The following is a 20,229-nucleotide window of genomic DNA, read 5'->3' on the forward strand; positions in this document are numbered from 1 at the left end:
CTGCTTTTCTTTTTAAGTTACACGCTTGTTTTTATAAGTATTTTGTAATATTACAGTGTTCAGCTATATGGCACCTAACACTTTTGAGAAATTTGAAAAATATGAAGATCCAATTATCCAAAATTACTTCAAATTGTGTTCAATGTAAATGAGTAAAACAAGGGCTTGTTCATGTCTCGATCAAACTCATTCTCATATAATTGTTTTTGCTTTGTATTGTTTGCACATACAACATTAATAAGGTTAAGAAATATTTTTTTTACTTCACTTATTTGATTTTGGAAAATGTTCATCAATTATATATGGGAGTCTATGAGGAGAACTGCGAATACTTTTTTCCAATATAAAACTTGCTATACTTGTGCATATAGTATAGACGTTCAATAAATGACATAAATTTACTTGGTTAGAAGAAGATAGTTACAAATGCTTATGTTTAAGGAAATTTGACTTTTGGAATTTCACCGAAGATGTTCATCCACTATACAAAGGAGTCTATAACAAAACTGCAAATCCCAATGTAAAACTCGCAATATTTGTGCATATATACACATTTGATAATTGACTGGAGTAGGGTTGTTAAAAGTGCATATGTGTATACGACTTTTAAGATATAATAATTTCTTGATAAACAATAATAGTGCTGTCTGTACAATAAAGGCCAGTTGAACTATAAATGAATTAAAGGGGAAGTTCACCAAGGATGATTTTTACATATTTGCTAGCTTTGTGGTCACTTACCAAGAAATGCTATTTCGCCATTTGTAACTCGCGCGATTTTTTACAAAAAGCGATAAAAGTAGTATAGGAAGTTGTCATTTTAGGGCTTCTTCAACTCCATGTATTATGAATCATAGAAACAAGCTCCAAGCTTAGAACTTGCATCACATGTTATGAGAGAGACCATCTTCCGACAGGTTTGCTGCGAAAACGAGCCCTGCCACTCCTTGACGTGTTCTGCTTCCAATGACCAACCTACCCGAGTGGTAGAGGCTACGGATTCGCAGCAACCGACAGGTATGCATTGTCCACTTACCCAAGCTCAAACCAGGCTGTGCGTGTTTACATAACTATTGTTTATGCCTAGTATCCTTGCATAAACGATGAATCACTTATAATAAAATGTCCACTGTCAGATTTTGTGTTGCTCTTTACTACTAACCACCGAATCTACCACAAACTTTCACGGCCGTTTAACAATGGAGTATAGTGATAGTTCGACTATATTCCTATAACCATATATTTCTGAAGCTTGTGGTAGATTCAGTGGTTAGTAGTAAACGTTTGGGTAAGATCTCCACATGTCATATGAAGACACCAGGGATCAGGGATCCTGCAAACATAAGATTTTTTTATATTTTCATCCCAATTTAAACGGTCCAACTTCGCCATAGAAAGCAATGACATTGGATCAAAGTATAGAGATAAAGTACAGTTGAGTATGGTACATCTCAAGACTATTTCTAATTCTAGGTTCAGCCTTCTTCCTCAGATATGACTATGGAATGAGTCCAGTCTAGTGAAAAGCTTACCCTTTACTTAGCGTCACCAGGACATTCACCTATCACCAGATCTCTTCTATTTGCATTTGTTGTTCAAGTGCCAGTTTTCCAAAATCTCGATCATAGAGAGTTGCTCTCAGCAACCTAGGTTGATACCCTGATGACCAAAACAACTTCTTGAGATTTAGGAACATCGTTTTTTCCTGACAAAAGCAAATATTTTATTATATAATAATATTGTCTACATATCTTTTGTCTTTCATGCACTCATTTATTGCCAGTAAAGCACAAAAAATGATGCTTAAATTACTTATAACTAGCCAAAGTCCAAAGTACGACACTGAACTGGTAAGTTTGAAGTCTAAAAATAGCTTTTTGCTGGTCAAGTTTGGCTCCACCTCAGAAATTATTTTTCATATAATATGAAAATAAGGGCTGTTTGATCTTTACAAATTAAAATTTGAACAAGCAAACAAACAACAAAGAAATCAAAGGACAACATACAGCGCGAGCAAGTCTTCAAGAAAGAGACAAATGGTTCTCAGTGAATTTTTTGTTCAGTACCACGTGTCTCTAAGATAGACAAGCCATTGTCACATTGACAATTGTTCACTATCCCTGGACGTTCAATTGCATTTCAGTCACATGCTGTATCAATTGTGGGCAAATATCTACAGGCTGATCAGAACATTCCCACTGAAAAGTTTGATATTTGTCAGCCTCCCTAAGTATACGGCTATGGATGACTGTGGGTACAAAGGTATTGAATTACAATGAGCAACGTAGGTAGGTAAAAACATAGACCAGTGAGATTGTTGAAGGACCTTTTGGTGAATTTAATGATTTGTTCACTACTTTTGTTTGTATGTCATTAAAACTTTCTTGTCCTACTCAGTGGAGCATGCTGAAATACCCACTATCCAGCTTATTCACCCTTACGATAAAGACTAAAATTCTGTTGCTAACAGATATTCTATTGATATCTCTAGAAGTTCTATAGGAGTTTGTATAGTTTTGGCACCATATATTTCTATAGAAAAACAAGATTCCATAGAATTTTACAGAAGTTTATACAACATTATTATTATTAGGCAACAATGTAACAAAAATGAAATTAGGTCAATGAATTAGTAACAAAGTAACCAATATTACAGCATACTGCAGTGAAACAATTGGTAACAAAGTATTGAGTGAATGGAAGGCAAAACTGGGACAGGTAAGTACACATAGACACAGACAGGTAAATCCAATTCTCTACAGCTGTGCACGTACCATATCAGTTGATATGTGTGGAATTGTGAGAATGAGGAAATTCATTAGCCTGTACGTACAATCTCTGTCCTATCAGGCTTGCACAGGCATGATACAGCAGAGACAGGTGTCAATGAGAGGAGTTATAACACTAATGACATTGAACTCAAGAGCACTAGTTTAAGAAATATATGTATTTGAGCGTGGCGATGTGTTATTGATCCTATTGGCATGTCCATCTTCAAATAATTCAATAGGAATAAGACAAACGACTATTGTGGTTGTAGGGTTCATGGCTTCAAAGACAGTTGCATTTAAACAGTTTAGTCTGACTGAGAAAATATTGCCATGCTTACATGTTGGTGCTTCAGCCAACATGATAACTTGGTCTGGCAAATGCATATCACCTTAATGAACTGTCCATTTAAAAACAATATGTCAAGTAATATTATAATTATAATGCATAAACTTTATTTACAACTTGTGTTACACATAAAATAGCTCTCTTTAAATAAGTTATTTCTCTTGAGAAAATCTAATAACAAAACTTGAAATAATAACAACAGCACACAACCGTGTAAAAATTGTAAAACAACAAAAATTGCAATGGCAAACACACACTGCCAAAACTCAGAAATCTGATAGAGGCAGAATGATAAAGGCATGGACAAAAATGATACATTTCAACTGTTTCTAGTTTCTGAACATTTTTAAAAGCTAAAATAATCAAGATGCACTCTTTCTTTTTCTAATTTCATAATAACAAGCAATTCTTTCATTTCAAGCTTGCCAAACATTCTTTTTAATTTAAACTCTGGGTTCCGAGGTTTCACGCTCACTGAGTATTTTTTCAAAATAAGTAAATCCTACAGCTATACATCTTTTTGTACAGCATTGTTGAACTTCACAATTTTCTGTTTTTCACACTGAAAATATTGTTCAGAATTACTGGAAGCTAGAAATGAACATTTAAATTCAACATTTTGACTCAACAATTAGGTAAAATGTTTTAAGTCATAGTTGCTAGAGTCATTCTTATATGATCCCAAATTGAATGAAATTAAATTTTTCTTGAACCATTACTCAAAATTAAATAACGTACTTTCAAAATCACATTTTCATATGTCTCTGCTGTTTGTTTCATAATTTTAAACTATTGCCACATTATTCAAAAAACCTCCATTTTCTGATATCATTTGCATGCAGTCTTCATTAATTCAGGGTAAAATGTGAGCAAAAGTTAACATTTTATGTTGTTTGTCAGTTGACTGGCAAGTCAAAAAAGCGATACTAGTAATAGGACCCCATCAACATTCACCACACTGACAGATCCCATGTATGACATTGTGTCTTGGATAAGGGTTTAGGGTGGATATCAAGGAAGTAACTGTGGTTGAACCACAACTGGTAGGACTTATTACCATATTAAAGAAAGACATTGTTATTTTGACTTCAGCATAGGGACTAACAAAGTAAGTTGGTAAGAAGTAATATTTGTATCACCTTTTTATAGACCTTAATTAAATTTATAGAAATGGACAAAGCTGTAACACAGTAGCAAAGAAAAATAAATTCTTTGGCACATTTCTTTCTAAATTCTAGCTGCCTTTGGCACTTTTATTCTATTTACATTGCTTTTTCATCTGAAAAAATTGAATACTGCTAGGTGATTTTCATGGCCAAATGTAAACAAAAAGCTTCACGACAAGCATACACAATAATGTATCATTTTGATACATAAATAAGACATAGTCAAGATATTGGCATCAAGTCTTTGATTGGCTGTTGGTTTACCAAAGTATACTGCTTAGCCAATCAAGTAGCTTTTAACAAAGCCAATGCAAATTAAAGCATGAATGGCTGACTATGATTGGATGACTGTAAATAGTGAAGGCTGGCAAGTTATAATCTTCTCTCTTGTGAAAGATTATATAATAGCACACATGATTTCAAAAGTCCTCATCATTTCAAACATTACAGTCTGAAAAATAACAATAAACAGAAAATGTATCACTCAACAAAATTGCAAATAAATCACAACACAAAAGTACCCATTTCTTACTTTCACAGGATGTGATGAAAAATTATAAGGCGTGCAAAGAAAGGTAAGTTTTGTAGTGGTCATTAACTACAAACAATCTTACTTTTTGATGGAAAGTACCGTGTTTTGTACAAGCAGACATCATACTGTAAACAGTTTCTACAAGGTTCAAATGAGAAAAGTGGTAAGACTTGAGAAATCTTCTGATCGTCACTCTCTGTAATCATTTTCTTGATGATGTACTGCACAGGGCAACATGACTGACTTGATTTTGTTGATAAAATCGGGTTTTTCTTCAAAGTTGTACTAGAAGAAAGGTTACAGTACAAAATTTGGAAGTAATAGATGGGAGCAGTGTGAGGTTTATGGACAAATGCCTGTTTTGGGAACAATATCTTCAATGTCTTCTTATTCCTAAACTTCACGTTCAAGTTTGTGTCTTTTAGCCCCTGCCATCAAAGTTTGGTAGACATTAAAATTCACAGATTTTTTTCAGATACTCGTGTATATTTTGAAGTATTTATGTGTGATAGTTTAGTAGTGTTGGTTATCTGCAAATGTATAGCTCATCTGCTTTCTTCTTTTTGCACTGCACTTGTTTTTGAGGGTAATTTTGTAATGTTGCAACTTTCAGATATGGTCACCTAACTCTTTTGATAATTTTGCACAATTAAAAGATCTAATTCTCTCAATTAGTTTCAATCATGTTCAAAATGAACGTCACTTCATGTGAAAGTTGGTGCATTTATGAGAAATAAAAGTGAAAATGGATATAGGTGCCTTGCTGTTTAACAGTGTCTGACACGTCACTTTTGTCATAGAAATCAGTGTTTCAGAGATATGCAAGCCTTATATGGATACAACATTCAACATCGCTTTGGTAGTTTCATATCACATGGTTTTTGGTAAGTTTAGAGTAGAATTGTCAGTATCTTCATTGGCATGTGCAAAATTGCTCGTGCCGGTATGGTATTGTATAAAGGCAATGGTATGATATGATCAATGGTTGCATTCGGAGTCATTTTTTAGTGTTCTTGTACATGTCTCAACTATTTCAACAGGAAATTCATGTCCAGTGAGTCAATAGATGAAGGACCAGGTGAGACAGTTTGGAAAAATAGTTATTTTATGAGAGAGATATTGGGGAGGTGTATTTCTCAATTATCAGTCTTACATCTAATGTATTATAAACCTGAGGAATACATTTGAATTATTTTAACCGCACTTGTTCCTTTAATGTCTCAGACAAATTTACACCTTTGACTGCAAATAATTCATTCCAACCATACTGCTGTCTATTGAATTGTAGGACCTGCATACTACGAAATGGGGGTGACAGGGTAGCTAAAGCTATGATCCATCATTCTTGATTCACAGTTTGAAAAGTACTGACATAATGATAATCTGACACACAATTATCTGGAAGTCTTCATAGTAAACACCCTGTTCTGTAAATGGAAGATTCCGTGACCTGGCTGACATCCACTAGAAATACTCTGTTCCAAGCCTGCTTGGACCAGCTCCATTTTCCAGGGTGTAGTCAAGTGTACTGTTGTTTGTGCTGTCTATAGAGTATATTCCAGTTGGATAGTGGATCGGCTGGTACTGTTAAAAGAGAAAAAAATGTTAAATGATGAAATTGGAAACTACTAAAGAAAATATCGCTTTTCATAATCAACTGACCGTATACAACTGACACAGAAACTAGTAAAGAAATAATGAAACCATGTTTTAATGAAAAGTTGAAAAAACTGCACATGTAAACATAACATTAAAGATTTGTTAGTGCAATGATTTCAATTACTCATGAGGAGAAAAGTCAAATAATAAACTGTGACTATCTTTTTATTCTAGTTGTGGTTACTCACGAATGACAAAATCCACTGTTATTTGATTGTAACAAGAATCAAGATTTGATGTAGTATCAATGACCATTGCTCCCATCGATCATATTTTGTTTACACGATATTGTACAAACATGTGTCAAAAGGTATATTGTGTTAGCAGTATTTTTTTGAAGATTTTTGAATTTCGTCACTTTACTCCTAAAATAGCCAATGTTCCTAGTTTTGATTTGATAATTCATCAAATTTGAAGAAAACATTCCATACCATGAGGAACAAAAAATGCTACTTTCAGTTAGAGAGTGATGCATTTATGGAAGTTTTAAAAAATAACAACAGCTTCCAAAATGATATGATAGCACAAATTTTATCAAAATTGAGCACAAATGTGAAGAGACTCATGGTCAGGCCAATTTACTGACAGTTAAAAGCATGTTGAAAAACCTACCATTTAGCCTGTCGACGCATCTATATATGTACAATGTACAGTTATTGTTTACATCTGAATTCTAGAACTGATCTACATTTTAAACTTGCTACAGTCTTGTATGCAAATCTGACTATTATTTGATCAAAATCATTTCATTCATCCTCATAATATGTTGTTACTACTCAAAGCGTCCTGTAAACAATTTCAAAGCAACAAGAAGAGAGCTTTATCAGAATATTGTTTGGCAGACGATGACAAATATATCCTGAAAAAACAACATTGCTCATTGCATTGTGATTTTTACAGCTAATATATATATGTGAGCATCCCTAATATATTGGTTGCCAAGGAACACAATGATTTCATACAAGATTTAACCACAAATGAAAGGAAATGCAAAACCTCCAAAACAAAAAAGAATTTAAAGACATCATCATCAAATGGAATATTAATATAATCTTCGGCAAATTATGTACTTGAACAGCTGATATCATACATACAACATACATAGTGGTAAATATTTACATACATATAAATATCCAGCAAATTTATGCAATAGCCCTACCGACTATCTACAAACGTTATTGCAGAGCAATTGCACCAGAAAAAACTTCCTTTAATATGTTGTATGAACTATGGCTCTGCCAGGACTCAGTTTAAAATCTCTATATCAACAATGCAATTGTTGTGAAAGTGACCTCTGACCTCAGTCACATGTCAGTATTCATACTATGTGGATCGCCTGATCAAGAACCAGGTCACCAAGAACTCCCTACCTAACCTTATAAAATCAAAACACACTTCACTATACAAATAAAGTCTGTTAGTGAGTGTCAGTCATGTGACACCATGAACAGTATCTGCAATATCTTGAGGGGCCCTATCTGCGATCAGCTCTGTACCTGTTTACAGTTGGTTTACTGACCACCTATGCACAATGGCTGCTGCTTCTGAACGCAAAGCTTTGGAAGAAATCGGTGAAGATTTCCTGTGTTGTACCATCTGTCTGGAGCAGTTCAAGTCTCCTAAAATTCTACCATGTCTGCATACATTCTGTGAGCAGTGTTTAGTCACACTGGTTGAGAAGACTGGATCTCTAAACTGTCCAGAATGTCGACAGCAATATCAGCTTCCTGTTGGAGGAGTGCCAGCAATAAAAGGCAACTTCTTTATGAGCAATCTGATCGAGAATATTCAAGCAACGACTGGAGTCTATGCAGGGAACTGAGATCAAATGTGAAGGCTGCCAACAGAATACAGCAACTCACAGGTGCGTGGAGTGTAAACACAATCTCTGTGACAACTGTGTTAGGGCACATAAAAATCTGCCACTAACACGTACGCATCAACTAATGACCATTGGAGAATATGAAACATTTATGTCAACCATTCCAGTTACACTGCAAGTAGTGGAATATTGCAGTGTCCATACTGAGAACAAAATAGAATTCTACTGTGAAACCTGTCAGGTACCTGTCTGTACAAACTGCACCATAGTCAAACACCGCATACCAGAACATGTACACAGAGACTTGAAAGATGCAGCAGATGAGTATCTTACAGAATTGAAAGCCATGGTTGACAAACTGAAAGTGAAAGAACAGGAAGCTGAAAAGAACAAAACCCTGGCCAAGCAGATACACACTGATCTTACAGAGCAGTGCAGCAGAGAAGAAAGGAAGGTGAGAATGAAAGCAGAAGAAATCATCAAGAAAATACAGAGAGAAGAGCAGAGACTGATCAATGAACTGAAAACAATTACAAAGTGAAAATTAAAGAGCAGCTGCTGATATTGATGACATGGAATTAAAACATGGTAACATTAAGAGCGCAGGCAATTACATAGAGACACTGATGCATCATGGGAATGCTGCTCAAATTCTCTCCACAAAGTTTGATGTCAGCACTCGTATCAAGCAACTGATTACCGTGGAAACTACAGCAAAATCCGAATACGAGGACATCATATTCACACAAAATCATGAGGACTGTGAGAATGGAATTCTTGGAATCCTGAAATCTGATGTGTGTATGTCAAAGTGTACAGTTGAAAACATTCCAAAACAACTCCTGAAAGGTGACTCTGCGGACCTACTGATCACAACCAGAGATTCCACAGGAAAACAAGTCATCCCAAAACAACATGTGAAAGCCATGGTAAGAAAACCTGGTGCATCATGGGAAGACATCAATGTAGCTGATAACAGAGATGGTACACACAGAGTGAAAGTGTCTGGACAATTGGATGGAAAATATCAAGTTACCATGACAATAGGAAATCAACCAATACCAGGCTGTCCTGTCATCATACCTGTCATCAAAGGATTGGTGAAGACCATTGGCAGTCTAGGAAGTGCTGAGGGACAGTACAAAGTCCCTGGAGTGTGGCCATAAACAAAGACAGAGACATTGTCACTGCAGATACAGGCAATAAGTAGGTTGCAGATAACCACTAGAGAAGGAGAATTTAAGAAAATTTTAGAATTCAAACACTTTAACAAACCTTTCACACCACGTGATATAGCTGTATCAAGTGATAATAGATACTGTAGTTTAGATGACAACAATAATCAAGTAGTTGTCAGTGATGAGAATGGACATGTCATCAGATACTTTGGACAAAATCAGTTGAAGAATCCATATGGTATTGGGATTAGTCCTGTAGATGGCAATGTCTATGTGACAGACAAGGGTGGGCATTGTGTCAGGGTTTATACAAAACATGGCAAATACCTTAGGTCATTTGGGTCAGAAGGTAAAGGTCAAGGGAAATTCGATTGGCCCTGGGGTGTAGTCATAGCAACTACTGGAATGGTATTTGTAGCAGACTGCATTAACCAGTATATCCAGGTATTCAATGTACATGACCAGTATTTGTATTCCTTTGATTGTCAGAGTGGGGATGGTAAGATCAGATTCCCAAGGGGAATAGCAATTGAAAATGATAAATATGTCTATGTTACTACTAGTAGCCCTAGTAGTCTACTGAAGTTTGAGAGTAGTGGTAAGTTTGTTTGTAGTATTGATAGTGATAGTGATGGGCTGAATTGGCCCATTGGTATAGCACTGACAGATGATGTACCTTGCAGGGTGGTTCTTGCTGATACCGACAACCACTGCATTAAAGTGTTTGTACAGTGATAACATCACAATAAATTGTACCAGACTGTGTTTTGTTGACATTGGTCAGATCCAGAGACATTTTTGATCTACATCTTTTAAATGGAAATGATATATACTGAATATTTGTTCATCTTTTACAAGCAATTTAATAAAAACATTGATATGTTGCAGAAGAAAGGAAAAAATTCAATTCCCTTATAGCAGTATAGGCTTATTCTTGTAATAAAAAACCTCCAAAATGCAAACAAGTAAAACAAAGATTTTTTCATGATTTGATCACACTCAATCACATTTAATTTGTTACTGGTTTGCAGTTTTTGCCCACAGTTAATAAATAAACAGGTTTTAGAGACATTTTTATTTTCTCTTTATTCATGAAGGAACTTTTTATTGACATCATATTCTTCTACTGTTCGAAAAAGTGCCTTTTTTCAACTTCACTTGATTCACTTGTCAGAACAAAGCTGGGTAGATGGACGTAAGTGTGTGTAAAGAGAATTTATTTTATTATATATATATTATTCCATATTTACTTTGAAAGTTTATGAAGAATGTGGCCTCTGAGACAGATATTTAGACTCTCAAATTTTTAATTCTTTTCTGATCAGCCACTTTGGGGGGGTTGATTTTAAAAATGTTGGAGTAAGAAAAATTTTCACTGTCTCAGTATTTCAAAAGTTGTAAATTTTATTTTCCCCATAGAGTTGATGCAGGCATTGGGACATTTTGAAATATCAAGTACCGGTAAATGTTGGGTTATTTAATTCCCTGGTACAAACATTTGCACGGTGATTCCCAAATATATTCTTGCTTTTGAAATAAATCAGTTGAAACTTTGCTTGAGAAAACTTTGATCTAAAGCTTACGTCTTTCATTTTTGAGGCGTGAACTACCTTATAGGACAGTAGTTGTAGTTTTTATAATACTCATAGTATTTTTTCCATATAAAAAATCAATTCCTTTTAATTCTCAATGCATTTTACGTAAAGTAGATAAATATTCAATACAATGTAAGCATGCCTTTCAACATTTTCATGTTTGTGTAAGCTTACTTATACTAATTTCATTCTACTTTTAAGACTTTTGAATCAAAAAGACAGACAAATGTTTTAATTTCCACATTTCATTGTCTCAAAGTAAAACATCCCTAACTTCAACCCTTACTATTTCATGAAATTAACCAATTTGTAATATTTGATGCTGCATTACAACTGTTTATTTAGACTTTGCATCATTGGTTGACAGTCTACAGTTATCTTTTTTTAACATGTAGCATAACAATTTTGTGACTCTTTTGTCTTTTGTTTTGTGTTAGTGTATTTTCTGTGTGTAATTGTTCCTAATTAAAGCAATAAATCAGTAATTTTTTTCATTAAATGATATCAGATGTAACTGTGTCAGATGGACTGGTTTGTACTCATAGGTTATTTTATTGTATGACACTGGCAGCATGTGAAGTCGATAAGACTAAGAGTCTCAAAATGTTTACTGTCTAGTTATATTTATACCAATTTATTGCAATAGAAAAGCTGAAATGGTCCAAGGCCACTACTCATGGACCATTACATTAAAGGAAAGAATAATTGGGAGCATGTCACTTGATGATTGCTGTTCAGGTTTTCAGAACCTACATGATATCCTCGCTATCAAGGAACAGAATGGAAAGGAGTTGGTGATTGTCACACACCCCCCTAAAAGCAAAAAAACAACAAAAAACAAAACAACAACAACAACAAACCAACTTGGTGTGCAGTTGTATAGCCCTAATGCTGCAAGGACGGCATGCTATGAACCTTAAACTCTGAGGAACAGTCTTTGAACACAAAACAAAAGAATATTATGTAGTAATACAAAGCTATGACATGCCATCTTTCAGACTAAATACATAGAAAAATATCTGCTCTGAGTTGAAATGAAGACACTGGACCATGTACTGATATGCTCATCCCTATAGAGAAATATATTTTTCAATAAATCTATTTATTATCCTTACATTCCGTTTGAGGTCAAATCTCTGCATTGTTTCAAGGTCACAATGGGATCAAGGTTCAATAGGTAGATAGTAAATCCAATTTGTAAAAAGAGCAACCTCCTGCAAACGTTTGATATTCTTACCACTTTCATTCCTAGTTCTTTCTGTAAAGGTCAAAATTTGCTGTAGAAAACAAAGAATTGGGACAAATCGTTGTGGTGAAAGGGTAAACCCTTGACCATGGTACATTACCATGGATTTCAATACCAACTTAAACCTTGATATCAAGGAATGTAAATGAAAAAATCCAATCTACTCAAAAACTTACCCTAAGTTCAACATCACCAGGATGTTCACCTATCACTGGATCTCTCCTATTTGCATGTTGTTGTTCAAGTTCTAGTTTTTCAAAATCTCTATCATGTAGTGTGGCTCTGAGTAACCCAGGTTGATACCCTGATGACCACAGCAACTCATTAACATCTTCTTCTCGAGGTGTTGGTACATCAAGTTTTTTCCTGACAAAAGCAAGTCATTTATCTATTCTTTCAAATGCATATTATGCTGTGATATTTGTAGTGTGATCACATTTGTCTGAGGCCACATTAATATTGGTCAATGATGCCTGGGTTTCTATAATATTTCAATCACATGCTGTGAAAAATGTTACAAATGTCTACAAGCTGATAGAACATTCCCTGTGAAAAGTTTGATGTTCATCAGCTCTTCAGGGATGAATTAAAGGTGTGAAATTACGATGACCAACAAAGCCTGAATATAATGTGGACTTTGTTAATTGGGATCAGCGGTTCAGGAACAATTTGTTGCTTTTAAAGGGATAGAATTCACATTTTTATATGTTTTTATCACTTTTTTGTTTTGCATGTCAACAGCAAGTTCTCCTACTCTATAAAACTGTTGAAATGCCTGCTAGTCAGCATATCATCACATCATTACGTAAAGTGTATTGTCAATGCTGATATTTGAATTCCAATCTGGACCATGATTCAACAATAACAGTGCATTCTATACATGTATGGGTTGAAACATGAAATGGCTATGACTTCATATAGCCATGATACTGGATCAGACATAAGTGTGGGGTTGTCCTGAAGACTGATAGCGAGTGCAAAATTTAGATACCTTTTACAGCAAACCACTAACAATGTTATTGCCAATACCACTAGCAGAAATCCAGCAATACCGCCCACTACAATGGCGATCCATTTCAATTCTGAAATTAGAACATTTACAAGAAATGTGTATCATTATTGTAAGAGGTTTATATATAAGGAGAATTGATATGATCAATTATGGAAAATGTACAAAAATATCACGAAATGTCTAAGACTTGTAGAAGTGTAACAGATATATTTAATCATTTGACACAAGACCATTCACTTTTGGTTTGTTAACCACAAACAAAATCGGTTAAAATGAAAATTGGTGCAGACCTTTGAGTTTGAGTTTTGATATCTGCATTGATGCTTGTTTGGTGTGAGATTGGATTTAATGTATTTTTGTAATTTCAAGATAATTGTCTGCTTGGCTCAAAATGTTGACTGTTGTGAAACATGGCTGTAGTATTCTATGGTAATATAGAGAGTTATAAGGTCCCTGAGAATCATAGCAATGAGTTTGAATTTCTGCAAAAGTATCACTGGGGCGGTATTTTCATCACTAAACTCAAAATTTCACTGGACTTGTCCACATGAAAAGTTCATCAGTAGTCAATCTGATGTTGACCTCACACTTGTCAAGAGGATTCGTTTTCCTGAATGTTTGAAATTTAGGAAAATAAAATAAGAAAATTTAGCTCAATGCCACTGTGATAGCCTATGAGAAATCAGTTAAAGGTCTTGTGCCATTTGTGATTTGTTATTGCTTACTTTTCAATTCAGGATCCTCTTCAGTACAAGTCAAACCAACATATCCACTTGGACACCTGAAAGAAAAAACATTTGTAAGTGTACGACAGATATCAGAAAACAAGACCTGCTTCACCCATACTTACACCTGATATTGCTATTGATATGAAATAGCAAAGATTTCATGGGAATTGAAAATCTTAATCACAGAATTTTTCCATGAAATCTGCTAAAAATGTTACAATATAGTGGGTATAGAAAGCACAACAATCAGATAACAGGGTTAACTAAATAACAATGGCTATAATCTGACTTAATTACGAGTACAAAGTTACCGAATTAGTGTTGCAGAGGCCAAAATGACTAGCTCCAAAGTAATAGAATTGGTAATATTGTTCAGTAACTGGATAAAAAGTTACAGAATTTTTAACAAAGTAACCAATACTGGATACTCTGTTACAGAATTGGTGAAAAAGTCATCAAATATTGGATACTAAGTTACAGAGTTTGTGACAAAGTCACCAAATTCTGGATACTGAGGTATGGCATCAGTTACAAAGTAACCAACCTTAATGAATACTTAGTTGCAGAATTTGCAACAAAGTAACCAACAAACTGGATACAAAGTATGGCAATGGTAACAACGTAACCAATATTCTTGTATATTGAGTCACAAATGGAACCAAAGTTTGGATACAAATCAAGCAAAAGATAAAAGAGCGATAGGACATAGCTAGATACTTACAGACAAGTAAATCCATTCTCAACAGCTTGCATGTACCATCATTGAAACATGGATTTGAGTTACAAATATCTGTTTATTAAAACATAAAATGTGTAACTGATGAATTATACTTCCTCGTATATATTGACAAAAATTGTAGAGAAGAATGACTAGCATATTTCAGCTTGGACGTGTCATGATTTGGTAACAACATTACGGACCTGTTTCTTCATATGATTTGAGGCGAAAATATTCATGTGCATTTCTCATGCTAGGTCACAATGCCAATAGCATAAATCTTCCATAGGGCCCCTCGTATAGTTCAGACTGAGAGGTGTACTTACTGGAGCATCCTTCAGCTGAGAGTGGATCACCCATGTGACTTGCTTGACAGTTACATGCAAAGCTGCCAGGCTTGTTGACACAGACAGTGTTGGGAGCTGTACAATTCAAAGTCTCGGCACATTCATCAATATCTGTTCAAAAATAAACAAAATTTATTTTTCCATTTTTTTCCAATCACCTTCTCTTCTTCCCTATTTACCTTAGTTTGCATATACTTCCCTCCTTCCCTCCATCAATTGATCAACCAAGGTATCTCTCTATTTACCTGTCTGACTACTACAATTAGCCGACAATGGTTCTACTCCAGAATAAAAAGGCAGCGCAATATTTTACATACCCATTATGCCCAAGGGATCACATGATCACAGTACAAACAAATGCTGTTTGCTCAGTAACGCGAATGGAAATACAGGCATATCTATGCATGTGCTCTGTGCACATGGATTTGTTTGTACCGTGGTCGATTTGAATTCCAGGTTCAGTCTAGTCAAGTTTTCTCTCTGTCTGATTGCTGCATGTCTTCACTGAAAACCCTGTTGAATGTTCTTGTAAATCTTGCAATGTTTCTTAAAACTGAGTGGAAGAAAGGGAAACGACTTCTAATCTAGACCACAAGCTCATTCTACTGGTCTTTCTCTCGGTAATATTTACAACAACAACACATCCATCCCACTATCACATATTTTCAAAAGCTACATCATAACTGTCTGTGAAGAAAAAAACACACAATACCTACCTTCACACATTTTTGGCAAGCTGTACGGCCTCCATCCATCACGGCATTCACAGGTAAAAGTACCGTTCAAATTGATACAAATTGTGGAAAGAGGGTGGCAGTCATCGATGCCTAACACACACTCATCTAAATCTGAAATCAAAAAAAACATTCACAGAATATAGAAATTGTTGAAATTTCTTCAAAATACATAACATAATATTCTGAGCATCAGTGCTTACCATTTCTTACATACAAAGTCATACAAGATAAGTTATTGGCTGGGCAGGTGTAATTTTATGGTTACTTGCCGGGTGGCAGGATGGAAATACTAACTGATATTTGGTTTGATCTATCAGAAAGATCAGAGGTTAAGTATACAGAGGAATCAGTGAAATATAATTACGAAGGCAGTCGCTATTTTGGCTTTTCAAAACTACCTCACAGGATGTCAGGTTGGTATTTTCTACAAGTTAACTGCAGTTATAATAGAATGTCTAATATGTATAACAGAGATAACAAATTCTTGAAGACATCTGACTGGCAACTTTTCAAACTACGTGGCAGAATATCTGATTAGCATTTTCCATTAGTTTGCTGCACTGATAATAGAAAGCAAAATGTTTCACATCAATAGGCAATTTCTTGAAGACGTCTGTCTTACCACCAGCCACAGAACTATGTCTATCAACTTCAAGTCCAGGGACTTCTTCATTGTTCATGTAACATGTACTACCGTCACACTGGATAGCGTCTTCTAATGCACTTTCCACATCAGATATATCCACATTGGTATCGATGTCAAATGCTAGCTCACTGTGCGACACCACACTACCATGTCTACAATGAAAAATTTCATATAGAAAAATTGAGTATTTGTTAAACCTCTAGGTGCCAAAGTCAATTTTTGTCACTTGTACAGAATATTACTGTTAATTTTTTCCGGTTTTTTTTGTCCAAAATTTTTGACAAATACTGATGTGTATGCTAATGATAAGTGATGTCCATAACATACAAAATTATCAAAAAATTACCCCAAAATCATAAAATTTTGTGAAATGTTGCTGTAAAATTTTGATGGGAAAAAATTTACAGCACTGAAAGGGTTAATTGTTTAACTTATATTACATTGATTTCACACTTATGATAAGACTTACCCAATACCAATACATGATGGACCGTCAGATCTTGGGAGAGGGTGATTGGGATGCTATCATGTAATGTACAAATTTTACTATTCCAACTTTGGCGAGTTTAATTTTTATCACGTAACTTATGGATTTTGCACTGGATGCAAACAATGTTTACCTGGATTTGCACACCTTTTATAGCAAACCCAATATATATGTTTTCAAACCAGCGAGGCTACAAAGAGTTTTTTTCTTTGCCTGTAATCTTTTCCATTATTGATTACACCCTTACAAGATGAATGGTTCATCCCTATTATCATCAAAAGTCTGGTTCAGCCACTTGTTGTGCACATTTGGTGTACAGACTAATGTAAGGATGAAAGCCGTCCAGTACTGAACTGTATATTCATCATTCTACGTTGTTTTCATCTTCTTCATGTCTAGTTTTATTCTGCTTTTTTATTTACTCATTATCAGTCTGTCTGTCCATCTATTTGTCTGCGTATCTGTCTATACTAATGTCCCCACTTCTTTTAGTCTGTTTACTGTCTCACTACAAATCTGTTACTTACTCAAATTTGATGACCTTTGACCCAATGAATCCCTCCAAGGCCTTGTAAGTCTTGTTGAGCTGATCAATGGAAAAAGAAATGAAAAAGTTATATTTTTTATCAGAAATAAACTGCATGATTTTGCTATGCTGTGATGGTATACCAGTGAAAATCACCAAAATATCAAACAGAATTATGAAATATATGAAATGACAGAAGTTTGAACAATAATGTAAACTTGAGATAATTACAATTTTTGACTGAAAAGGCAGTCTTTTCCTTGTATATTCTTTGCTGCATGGCAACACCACATTCAATATCAAATATCTCTTGAATGTTCAGATATTGATGGAGAATATTTAGTCTAGCCCCTTGCCGGAATATTTTTGCCTCCCAAGATTTTTTGCCTTTGCCCGTAAAGTACCAAAGATCAAGGAATTTCTGAAGGCAAAAATACTCCAGCAAGGGACTAGACTATAGAATATCATACTTGAACTGTTTAGAGTGTGTTGGACTTGACATCAAAAAGTTACTCAGCCTCTTGTATTCAACACTCTGTTTGGTGACTATGAAGGTGTTTTTCATGACATTGCATTTTATGTATTTGCCTTCAGTTTACTTGTTGCTTATTGGATGTTATTGGTATAATGAATTCTTACTGAGCATGGACTGTACAGGGAAAAATTCAACACTCACACTTGCTTCAATTATCTCTGCTAATTCTTTGAATTCATCGCTGTCCTGATTTTCAAAGTCATCTTGGTAAGCCAGATACGGAAACACCAATGTAGCACCATACTTCACAGCTGGGAAGTAGTAATGTCAATATGAAACATGAAATATTTCAGGAGTTAATAAATGCCTTAATGGCCTGTATCCTTGATATTTTGTATTAGAATTGGCCATTAAAGTTAAGGAGTGCCCTTGCAGGGGTGTATTCAGTTAAAATTGGTTTGAATCCAAAAATAAGTCATTCAAAATGTTGTTACAGGTCTCATAAAAATTATTTTGTCATACCTTCAATACACTTGACAAATCCGTTGCCATGGTATTCTGGGAGACACTGACAATCAAAAGATCCTGGTAAATTGATGCACCTTGCATATCTTGCACACCGGTTGCCATGGTGACTGCACTCATCAATGTCTGCAAGCAAAGAAAGGATAGTCGTGTAAAATCAACCATCTAGGGCTGGTATTTGAAATTAACTGGGAAACATTACTTCATCCCTCCGTTATACAGGTACAGTGTCTCAGGGGAAGATATTTGGACTCTCAAACTTTTAACCCTTTCACCACCATGGTTTGTCCCAAAATCCATTGCTTTCTATGGTAAAGTTGGACCTGTATACAGGGAACTGGGGGTGAAAGGGTTAAAGTTCTTTTTTGATCTACCAATTTTGGGGGCTCGAATATCACTTTGAAGCTTCTGGAATAAACAAGATTTTCCCGATGGAGTTCAGGTAGGATTTGCAGTGTTGTGTAGGATACTCGGTCTATGCAAATACTATAGAAGAGGTATCTCAGCCAAAAGCATGTTTATACAGAAATTCAGTAATCTATACAAGCACTGGTGGCTCAGTTGATTATGCAGGGCACCTGAGTGACAATCTGTGATAGGCTACTGTAAATCTAGTAGGTGACTAAAGTCCTTGAAATATGGTAGACCCAACTTTTTCTGCATTTTATTTCCAAAGTGAACGTCTTTACAAAAGAGTGTAAAATTACTGCAAGAGATTATGACTGTCATTGTTTTGGCTGCCGCAAATTGCTGTGCGTCAACATATTTTTCTTGCTTTTCAGACATATGTCCTCGCCTCTTTCAAATCACAGACACATTATCTATGTAAAAACAGCATCTGCATGACCATGTGATTATTTGGCAAAAAAACCTGGGAATGACATGGTCACATAGATATCCTCTAAAAGCGGCACCCTGACACCCCTGCAGTATCATAATAGAACTATCCACCTCAACTATCAAATCTTTTGGCGAGAACCAAAGATATCATGTAGAGGGAAGGTTATGCACTGTGCCATGGAAAGTATGTCTTGTTTTGACTGAATTTCAGTTTGTATACTTACCATCACAAGAATGTTTGTCTTCATTGAGATGAAATCCTTGCCTGCACTCACAATAGTAAGATCCCAGTGTATTGATGCATGTCTGGTTGCAAGTACCTGGTTCACTCAGACACTCATTCTCATCTGAAATACAGTAAAATCATTTAACCCTTTCACCACTATGGTTTTACCCAAACCCATTGTTATCGATTGTGATCGTGGACCTGTTTACAGGGAATTGGGGGTGAACAGGTTAAGGTTATCACTAAGCTTCTAAGTTTCCTCTCTCAATGCCGCATACAACCCTATTTCCAAATACTGAAATCTGACGCTTGAAATGATGTGCAACTAAGTGACTTGTAAGATTTCCAATGGGACATTTGACCTCAGCTGACCTATTGTGATCTTTGACCTGACAATGATCTGGCACAGTGTTTTGATCATTGTGACAAAGTGCAAAATACAGTATCTTGCTGAAGACATTTTCTCACTACAGCTGCCTGGCTGTACTGCCATTATACCCTACAACCTCACAATCCTGGGTATAATTAAATTTTCAACTTCTCAATTACATGTAATACTTCTCAACATGCTTCAGTGGAAGTCTGTACCTACGTCTTGACCCATTCTACAGATAAACATTTTGGATGTGAGTTGACTTTTTTTGACT

At 35.3% G+C, this 20,229-nt stretch overlaps 1 protein-coding gene across 1 annotated transcript in view; it reads right to left on the minus strand.

Annotated features, from left to right (window-relative positions):
- LOC139123842 (fibulin-1-like) overlaps positions 1-20,229 on the minus strand; it is a 62,894-nt gene that overhangs the window by 42,446 nt on the left and 219 nt on the right. Inside the window, exons 2-7 of the mRNA XM_070689992.1 lie at positions 19,581-19,703; positions 18,514-18,642; positions 18,193-18,302; positions 17,518-17,576; positions 16,480-16,655; positions 15,837-15,968 (exon numbers count right to left, since the gene is read on the minus strand). Of these exons, the coding sequence (XP_070546093.1) occupies positions 15,837-15,968; positions 16,480-16,655; positions 17,518-17,576; positions 18,193-18,302; positions 18,514-18,642; positions 19,581-19,703 (729 nt within the window). The remainder of the gene's footprint in view (positions 1-15,836; positions 15,969-16,479; positions 16,656-17,517; positions 17,577-18,192; positions 18,303-18,513; positions 18,643-19,580; positions 19,704-20,229) is intronic.

Source organism: Ptychodera flava, assembly GCF_041260155.1.
Source record: "Ptychodera flava strain L36383 chromosome 23 unlocalized genomic scaffold, AS_Pfla_20210202 Scaffold_23__1_contigs__length_28996876_pilon, whole genome shotgun sequence".
Lineage (NCBI taxonomy): Eukaryota > Metazoa > Hemichordata > Enteropneusta > Ptychoderidae > Ptychodera > Ptychodera flava.